We start from the raw sequence: 10,405 nt of genomic DNA, 5'->3' as shown, positions 1-10,405 counted from the left end.
AGAGTCTCACTAAAATTCATAGTAAACAACGTGTCGATTTTTCCAATGTTTATTAATCTTGAACAACAAATAAATGGAATTATATTGTTTGGAGCGCTGTAACCAAAATAAATCACATAGATCTTGATGGTCGAAAATCTTCAAAAAAAAAAAAAAAAAAAAATTAATTAAACTTTAAACGTAATGTAAGTTTCAATAAAATGAGTGAAAAAACGGTAAAAATAAGTGATTTATTCGAAAATAATTTAATTTACGTTAAAATAATTAGCTGTCAACTCTGTATATATATACTGTAGAGTACATACATACGTCCATAAGTAAAGCATGCATCCATATATATTACWTGGGTATACTCGTACCTATGGTATATGTATGTTATATCTAAACAAATGTGCCTACCACGCAATGCTCTTCTCTGTCTAGTAGCCACAAACAGGAYGGCGGTTGACAATAAAATGTTTGTGTAAGACCTTGAGACTTTMTAGTTGTTGTCTGAAAGTTTCAATTTGGGTCTAGTTGAACGAAAAAAGACAATATATAAACATGTGGTACTTATATATACATAAGTATGTACGTATGTAAGCACGTTAACATACATTCACACGTAAAATTTTGTCCGCCTCATTTAAAGAAGCAAATAAACAGAATACGCACGGAAAAAGCATATCGAGCAGGCTTAAAGTCTGAAAGAAGAGAACGTGTGAGTTCGGAATAAACGGAGTATAATAAGCAATCACTTGTTCCCAAATTTTCAATAGTGCCCAATTTAAATTGGGCTACAATTTCAATTGGATAGACATTTGTACTTTGTGTTACCCAAAAACTTCTTAAGTGAGCCACCTGATATCTTTTCGAAGTATCACCCCACATTTACTAAGGCACTTAATATTTGCGCCAACTAAGTGTAAGCCTCTTCAACATCGCTTATAAGGTTGTATGGATCGTATTGTGTGAAACATTAAAGCACACCGTCAACAAACTGATTGAACCTTATCATTGTGGCTTTAGACCTGTCAAATCAACAACTGACCAGATATTCATCATGCGCCAAATCTTGAAAAAGAAAATCGATACGCACCACCTCTTCGTCGATTTCAAAGCTKCTTTTGACGGCACGAAAAGGAGCTGCCTTTAAGCCGCGAAGTTCGAATTTGATAACCCCGCAAAACTAATACGGCTGTGTTAACTGACGTTGAGCAATATCAAAATCTCTGTCAGAATCGGAAACGACCTTTCCGAGCCGTATGATGTCATAAAAGGTTTGAAAACAAGGGGAACTCCTATCGTTCGACTTCTTCAATCTGCTCTTGGTGAAAATAATACGAGCTGTAGAACTAAATAGGGAAGGTATTATYTTCCATAAGAGTGTACAACTGCTGGCGTCCGCCGATGAGATTGATATCATTGACCGCGTCGTTATTTCTGCTTTCGCAAGAATGGATAAGGAAGCGGGTCATTATACTAGAGTTATGGGAAATGGCGCTTGTGTTTCAACCGCTACAAGCATTACACTTTTTTCTTATATAGTAAAGCTGAGACTCTCTAAAAGGTCAGAATTTCTCAATATTGCTCTGCAGAAAAAAGTCCTTTAAGCAATTTTAAACAATTTTGTTGTTTCAGTCCAAATTTGGACTTGTTCTTGACCGACAAACATGATCATATATGAAAACTCATGCWCGATTGTAGCATATATGTATATATACGCAATGTAAATGTATCTTGTTCCTACATACAACATATCTCGCGTAAAACGTCATCACTTTGGTAAAAATAGTTCAAGGACATCTAACTTTAGTTAGAAACACAACTTTAATACACATAGTGTCTGATATCCCAATGTAAATAAAACTGTCTTATGCAGACACTTTTTACATACCTACATACATCTCTATTTACCGGTATTTATGTGTGTAAGTGCTGTGGCAGACGCACTTGTGGCACTGTGAGCTGAGTTGAAGTGCCACTCAGTCGACTTTTCCACTGCAAACATGTTCTATGGATATTTAGCATTGCTTAGCGTAAGCCCAAACGCACTTGTGCCACATATGGAGGTATAAAGCGTCATTGTGCAGAAGACTACACTGTGTTGAATCTACTATTTTTCGTACTTTTTACAAAGGGTATGCGTTTACATAGGGTTTTATATAAAGCTTCAAAGTACAAGAATATTCTTTGCTTGAGGTGTGTTCAAAAATTTAAATAAATAAAAAATCGTTTTTTATATGAAGATACAATTCTAGAAAAAATGCTGTTTTTTACCCGGGAAACCCCACTGACCCACTTAAGATAATAAAATTCATTCCAATCAAGAATCCATCATTGTGTTATATTTTTAGACGAGTACACCACCTTTTCAAAATTAAAGTTTTCATTTATGCATTCATTTTGTGTACTCTTCTATAGATATAAAAAATTTGGGGATCTGGACTAGAATACAATTTAATAATCAAGCCCTTATGAATTATTTTTGGTTAGAACATGAAGGATGATACCGTATGTTACGAGGTTAACTTTCAGTTAAAGTTCCACAATATGAAGCGCTGTGTTCTATACAGGTACTTTAGAAAAATATATATATAATTTCATGCTTACACATTTCCTAACAGCTTCGCTAAAAAATATGTACAAATTTTATATACAAGTATGCTTCAAAAATGGATATAGAATATAGCTGTCATTCGGCAAGGATTATTGTCCAAGATAGCGCTATAATTTCCAAATATATTATTTAGCTTGGATACTATTCATTTGTATAGAGTGCCTCAGCATCGGTGCAACCAAAGTTAAAGTTTCTTCTGTTGTTTTTTTGGACTTTCCCTTTCGAAAATTTATAAGCAAATCAGTCTAAATGCTTAAGGCATTTTCTTTAATGATTAATTTTCCACATTATATTTTCTTTTCATACATGGCTATGTTATATAATATAATCGCTCTACCTCCGATGGCTTTCTACAACGCCAATACCCTTTGCCATTTCATATTCATTTTCATTAAATGTCTCTTTAATTGTTAGGCACTAGGTAAATTGTGAAAATAAGGTAGCAGAGAAATTTGACTTACCCAACATGCGTATTACAGCTTTGCGTGACTGCTGATGTCGAGATTCACGGTGCATAGAGCCCTGTTGAACGCCTAGAGAAAGGAAGAAGATAAAAGAAGGGGTTAATGTTAAGGTGCTTCTTGTGTCGGAGGTCATTTAATACTGTCTTTGATTTGAGCAATAATCCAGTACAGCCACTGACTGGGTATAAAAAGATAATGTTAATATAAGGGCAAGGGTACTGCCCTCGCTTATTCTAGCACAATATCTTCTTTATAAGCTCATCAAGTAAGCTTACCTTACAATGTAATGCACATACAGACTTTAAATCCATCAATTTAAAATACCGAAACGCTTACTCACCCAACTGCAGTGTCGTGCTGAAACGTATSTGTGCGCCCATCTTGCCATACAAGATGATTATCAGCAGCATCGGTATGACGAAGAAGAAGCAGAATGAGATCTCGAACAGTGGAAATTCTTCAGGGTAGTGCGACATGCTGCAGAACGCGGACTCCGGTATTGTCGTCTCAGCTTTTCGAAGCGGAAGGAAGGAAAGCAAAAAGTTTAAGTTATAATTATGTCGAGAGTTAAGTGCGTAATTGAATTGAAATTCTCAAATTGTTTACTGAGACTGTCAGTGTTAAATGTTAAATTTTCAAAACAAACACGAACAAATAAATTATATGCTTACTTAAAGGATAATTCAAGTATTGAATATCCGTGAGCAGGCCGAAGGGTATGGCGCCTAACAAGCTGAGAATCCAAAGTGCGGCTATAATGCGAACTGCGCGCTTAAAGCCGCTCATCGCGGTCAAATGCAGGGGGTGGCAAATGGCGAGAAAGCGCTCCATGGAGAAGGCGACGATTGTGAGTACGGAGACGTACGTCGAACTGTCAATGGTAAAGTAAAAATAATAACCACAATAGCAGCAATTACAACAATAATAATAATGATGGTGAGTGTATTATATAAAGGCAATGAATGGAATGAAATGAAAATATTGCCGCAGGAGGACATTTAACATTCATCGGCATTAAACAAATAAATAAAATAATGTTTCACTGATAATACCAAAGGCACAAAGGCGGCTACTTACGCTTCTGAGATGAATGCGCGTATCTTGCAGAAGGGAAGTCCAAATAGGTAGGGATATTGATGCCAGTACAGGAATATTTCTGCGGGCAAACCTGGAAGCAAACAAAAATTAACGTTAAAGTTCTTTTGTTATGAAATTTATGTTAAATTGGCGTTCTCAAAGCTCGATAAATGTTTGAAGCCAGCCAAAGGGCTCCCGCTTGCGCTTTTGCGAACTTCAAATTAAAATAATCCTTAACATTTTCCAACTTCAGCTGTTTTGACATCCACATAAGTATGTATCTGCATATAACATATGCTCATTTTGGAAAGCTTTCACATAAATTATACCCGTCAATACAATTCAATAAATTAAATCAATAAAAAATTTGCATTTTTGCGGTCCAAGGCGGGTCAGTGCTGTAAKCTCGTAAATCACGCGCTAAGCAATTGACAAACAGCGCCTAAAATTTATGTGCACAATACGTTCAGGAAAGATAATAAGTCTCAGTAGACTTCGGACAACTAAGCGTAGTTCTAAAGATTTAAATTAGAAAACCTGTCAAATAAATGTCACGTCAAAAAATGTTGTAATTCTGTAATGTAAAGTTCGCGGTTTCTGAATATTTTTATGACAATATTTTCTTTGAATTTGAAGTTAAAAGAGTAAYGCAAAGCTATTCATCATGCCGAAATTCTCTGAAGAAGTAGCATACTGCTAGCATATAAGTTTTTCGATTGTTCAATTCATTTTTTACTCGCAGCTCTGTTAAGTAGAAGTAATGTTTCCAATAGCTTATTTTCGACAGATCACGCSTGAGTTGTGTCAAGTTGTCATGTTATTTTTGATCAATATTGTTTGGYATTTTATCATGGAAAGACTTACGTTGAACAACGTTTACAAATCGTTTAACTTTTATACGAAAATTCACGTTCTGTAAAGAATGTGTTTCGAGCGCTTCGCTCAAATTATGGTCACCATAATTAGCACTCTGAAAGCATACTATTCGCAACACAATCACCCATMTTGWGACCCAGAATAGAACACGTCYAGCTCGCAGTAAAKAAAATAAAGCAGCTTTAGCTGAGAGAGTACACAGAGACAGTGGTGAGTCGAATCTGTGCCGTTCATAGTAACTTGGACTGAYGTATGGAACGCTTTGGTGCATTTTACGTCGCTATCATAAATTAAATACAGTTTGTACACGATATGAAGCCGCTCAACCTTCACAAGSGACAYCGCTTTACTATACGAGTATGTTCCAAGAAGACTCCACGTTTTTGACCCCAATGTTGTTCAACGATTAGGTCAATTTCTTGCTYAATGGGTATGTAAAYAAGCAMAAGTACCGCATTTGGGATGAAGAGTAACCTGAAGCTTCAAGAGCTGCCATTTCATCCAGAAAAAACAACAACAGCAACATATTTCTTCAAAAATTGTGCCGGTGAAAACGTAACCATCAAAGGCGACCGTTATCRCGATATGGTWACCGAMTATTTGATGCCTGATCTTCAAATGACCAGCAACATTTGGTTTCTATAAGATTACGCCACTTTCCACACATCCCAACATTCGATGGAGAACGTTTCAAGGCGCAGATTGCACCCTTTTACAGTTTTTCCTGTGGGAAGATTTATGGTCCTAAGTGGGCATTCTCGCTTCGATTCAGGCTTTGGAGCAAAACATTATGCGTGTCATTCGCCAGGTACCAATTGAAATTCTCGAACGAGTCATYTAAAATTGTACTCAACGGATTTACCACCTAAGATACAGCCGGGGCCAACATTTGACAGAGATAACCTGCACGGATAAGTGCCAAAGAAAGTGCTTTCGAATGATAATAGACCCTCCCCATTCCACCACAAAAGGGATCAACCTTTATAGCTGGTGACAGTAACTGCCAGGTTGTTAGTATACCGAAACCTTAAAATTTAATTCTATTAAAATATTTTTAAAGTTAAAAAAAAACAGCAAAATCGTCCAAAGTAAAGCAAGGAAGTCTATCAAACCCTAACATATGACGAATATAAAGATAAAGGTGCATGAACCGGAAAGCAACTCAGGGTAGAAAAACTTGCGGTAAAAGCCTACGTACTTGTTACCGTTTCTGAATAAGTATGTGTGGTTATGTACTTATTGTACGAGTCTTATATACTACATATGTATATGTATGTATTATATGAGTGTGTTTTCATGCTTTTATAGTCCACTTTGAATATTTTTTACTCTTCGCCTTGAGGCAATATTTGMAGGCACTTGCTTTGACGACTACACTTACAGTTGTTTTAATAGGTTCATAGGCACCTATATATGTGACCTGGTCTACGGAAAGGGGTTCAGTGTTCCACACTAGCAACTTACACGATGAACTATAACCAAAAGCAACACTTACTGGACGTCCTCGAAGCCTCTGGAAAGGAGAACAATTAATTGGATAACGAGAAACTGACGAAACGAGTTGTTTATTTTTAACAGCTGTTTGCCAGAAAACTAGTTTCCGCACGTTAGCTCCCTTTTCGTAGACCTGGTCACATATATATCCTGAAAAAATGCTTTCTCATAAGTATGAACCGCTAGTTGGACTAGTCAGCTGATTAGGTGGGTCAATGAAAAATTTTAATTTGTCTTTAAAGCACAGACATTTATTATAGACGAAATGTTATGCTGGGATAATAAAAATAAATGTATGATTTAAAAAATACTACTTTTCTCCAATATACTATATGGTGTATAAGACAATATTCTCCCTGGTTTTATAAACAAAAAAAAAAAAAAATTTTTTTTTAAACAAATATTGAAATCATATATGTGAGTTTAATGCAACTCTGTCTATTTCTTGTTCAACCAGTTTCTTCTGTTTCTTCTCTTACTATTTGATGTTTCATTGTAGGGAAAGTRCATTTATAGGAGTTTATATAAACATGCGTATGTAAATACGAGTGCATTTTCTTTAACACTGAATAGTTTTACGGCTTCTTTATGTCCTCAGTATCCCGTCGTCGTGGCATTCAAGTGAGATTACGCTAGCCACTTTACAACAACGCCGTATTCATGTGTATAATTTAAGGTGAACACTTGCTTACGGTTCATGTCATGTGTAGTTCATTCGTGTGCCTTTTGAATATTAATCGCTAAAGCTTCACAACTCAAARTAGTCTTTTTTACGTTAGTTCTAGTATGATTTACTTCATCGCGCTCATGTTTTTAGATACCAGTTTTTTTATTTTATTTTTGCGTATTACTTTTGGTAAAACTTTAGAAAAGTTGAAAACTTAAAAGAAAGGGTTTTACACGTTTTTACTATACGAGCGTAAAAACAGTTACTTTTGAAAAATKGGAAAAAGACTAAGAATTTGGGTCAATTGACTCGATACTGATCCAGTTTACCACACTTTGCTTTGCTTTATCTCGCACTTCTTATTATATTAATTTAGTACTCTTTATTTGGTGTGTTGAGTTATAAAATCGTAGCATTAATTTGCATTAGAAATAGGTGAAGATTTCAAAACCGAGGTTGAAAAAGACAGAAATGTGGCAGCTGTCGCCGGAGGAAGCGTGTGCCGCGTGGAAAGGTAGACAGATAATTTATACCAAAGCTTTATGAGCTTTTACATATAAAACCGTTAACCGTTAGCTATTCACACTTTATACGGACGGTACATTTCTTATACTTGTAGTATAATATAGTATAAATATCAATTTATTTTGATTTGGATTTTTATAAGTTTGTGTGACATATAGTATATCGTGTAGTAGCTCAATGTGCAAAATTTCTGCGGATATTCTCTATTTATTTATTTATTGATAGCTTTGAATTTTTTTTCTCATTAAATTCTACAGCATTTCCAGAGTATTGTCCCAAATTGTCAAGTTGATCCGAGTAWTGGTTTCGGAGATACAGCCTTGATAATATGTGATCTTGAGACTAGCTAGGCTTAGGTTTTAAACGCGTTTTCTTGAAATTGTGTTTTTGGTGAGAAAGATTTCTCGAGAACTACTTACCCGATCTTCATGAAATTTTGCACAGGTCTGTGTGATACAATTTCTAAAAACTTGCATGAAAAATTATTTGATTTCGATTACAATTATTATAAAACAAATGTTTTCACTGAAATTTATATTTTTTTGTAAAAATGTCTGCCGAAAATAAAATTTTCAGTTTTTTTCTTTCGTCAAAGTTCTAAGTGAAGGTTTTCAATAAAACACGTATTTTTTTACTTATATGATCCTGTGAAGTATTTTCTTGCCAACGGGGGCGCATCTTTTTTCGAAGGGTCACCGGAAATGTCGTCGCAATGGCCGACTTTGAAATATTTTGTTCCAAAAATTTCAGAAGGTCTTTGTTATAGCGTATATTTGTAACAATAAAAAATTCTAATAAAATATTTCAGATTTTGTATGAAAAACAAAGTTTTTAAAGAAAGACTGTTTTTTACCCGAGGAACCCATCTAACTTCTTAAAAATTAAAACTAAAAACAATACAAACACAGGTTATTCAAAAGTCCTTTATTAAGGTTATGAAATTGATTTGGAACCTCTTAAACAAATTCAATGGTATAAGATCAGGTTAGCTTATATTGCGATAGGTTAGGTTATACATATTGGCAAGTAGGTAGACGTAAATGCCATATGGACTATGTACGATGTAAGACGTCAACGCAGCCTTTACGTGACCATGTAAGTAAAAAGCATGAATGCCGTTCCTTGCACATGGTCTTGGCGCTCCTCATACCTATAAGGCATTCTATATTGCCGTGATCCGTCTGTCATTTCTTTCAAAAATTSTATTGTGTATCGTTTTTAGCGACTTGCATGTTTTTTAAACTGGTTCGATAACCAGACAGATGAGTCCTTTGCCAATCTTATCAGCTTTTTTGTATCCCGGAAAGCACTTGTAGCCTGGAACCCGCTTTCGGGCAGCCTCTACATATAATATATCGCCACCTTATTTCTACGGACATTAGCTGATACAATGCGATGCGGTATTGTGGTTTTAATTGCTCCTTGTCTAACTATGTCCTTATTAATGTCTTCATGTCACTTCCCGCGTTATTAGCTGTATCCTTTCAGCACAGCCGTAGGAGTGGTTATTATTGTTCCCGTTACAAAGAGAGCGGTATTCGCACCAAACGTTTCTAGTATGAGACACACAACAACAAAGCATCCTAAAACAAGATACGCCTGTCTTGGCTTGGGTGTCCTTTCTTTAAAAATTTCCAGAAGCTCATTTGCYATAAGTGACCGCAGGAGAGGCGAAAGAGAAATTCCTGAGTAGTTCCAGTTTGCGTTAAACGGAGAAATCTAGATACTTTCCACCCTGCATTAATCTTGTTGCAGCTCAGCATAGCTTTTATCTATGCTATGATGGCGAGCTTTATGCGGGCTGCTACARTTAACGAGTGCGCCATTGWAAACAATTKTAAACGCTGTGTTTACGTCAAGAAWGCCGATTAGGGCATATTCCTTATGCTCTAGAGCTCTCGCTATGTTTAAGGTTAGAGAGTGAAGTGCAGTCTCTATGGATGAATCCTTCGTAAAGGCGTGCTGTGCTATCCATATGCTAGCCAATGGAATCTTGTTTCTAATATACGCATCCAACTCAACTGTGGTAAATGTTACAAAATATTTGTCAAACGTACAGAGTTCGGAAATCATAAAATTTGCAGAAATTTTGGTGAAACTTTACTATTAAAAGCGCTACAAATAATGATATTAATTAATTATTACTCCCAAGAAGTAGAAAACGAAAATGTCTCCAACCTTCGAATAWCTTTTCCCATACTCTTTCATTACAATCTACGTGCCCAAACTACTTCTTTGCGTGAATGACAAAAACTTCACACTTCTCCATTTATGACAATTTAAGCGTAATGGCTTTTTACGGAAGTAATAAGTGCAATAAGTGCTTTATTGAAATTTATTGACTTGGGAGAGTGTCAGTCACCTTGAACTTCTTCTCATATTCAGGCAATCACTGTGCTAATTCACATTTCAAAAGGTTAAATCTCGTAACGGCAACTTTACGATATGGCATATTGTAATTTATGTAAAATGTTAATATGGAACACTAAAATTGTATGACAAGAGTCACGACTCAAGAGGAGTGATTTCTATGTGAAGATGTAAGCTTTGAAAACACTGTCATTTTGGATTTGTGGTGATTGGAGCAGTTTCTCATTAATTTTGGTATTGACTTCTAAATCTTGAAAAGGATGCCGTTCATTTCTAAAGACGAATGACTTCAAATTTCCGCTCAAGAAGTAGTCTAATGGTGTTAAATCACAG

The 10,405-nt window shown here is 35.6% G+C and overlaps 1 protein-coding gene across 2 annotated transcripts in view; it reads right to left on the bottom strand.

Moving 5' to 3' along the window:
• LOC108965735 (neuropeptides capa receptor) overlaps positions 1–10,405 on the bottom strand; it is a 53,128-nt gene that overhangs the window by 21,898 nt on the left and 20,825 nt on the right. For both annotated transcript variants that reach the window (XM_018928325.1, XM_018928326.1), the window contains 4 exons: positions 4,141–4,231; positions 3,735–3,934; positions 3,404–3,574; positions 3,061–3,132 (listed from right to left, as the gene is read on the bottom strand). In XM_018928325.1, the coding sequence (XP_018783870.1) occupies positions 3,061–3,132; positions 3,404–3,574; positions 3,735–3,934; positions 4,141–4,231 (534 nt within the window). The remainder of the gene's footprint in view (positions 1–3,060; positions 3,133–3,403; positions 3,575–3,734; positions 3,935–4,140; positions 4,232–10,405) is intronic.

The sequence above is a fragment of the Bactrocera latifrons genome, unplaced genomic scaffold (assembly GCF_001853355.1).
Source record: "Bactrocera latifrons isolate USDA-ARS-PBARC rearing strain unplaced genomic scaffold, ASM185335v1 scaffold_147, whole genome shotgun sequence".
Taxonomy (NCBI): Eukaryota; Metazoa; Arthropoda; class Insecta; order Diptera; family Tephritidae; genus Bactrocera; species Bactrocera latifrons.
Note: the sequence above shows the minus strand (reverse complement) of the source record. Positions and strands in the feature narration are given on the sequence as shown.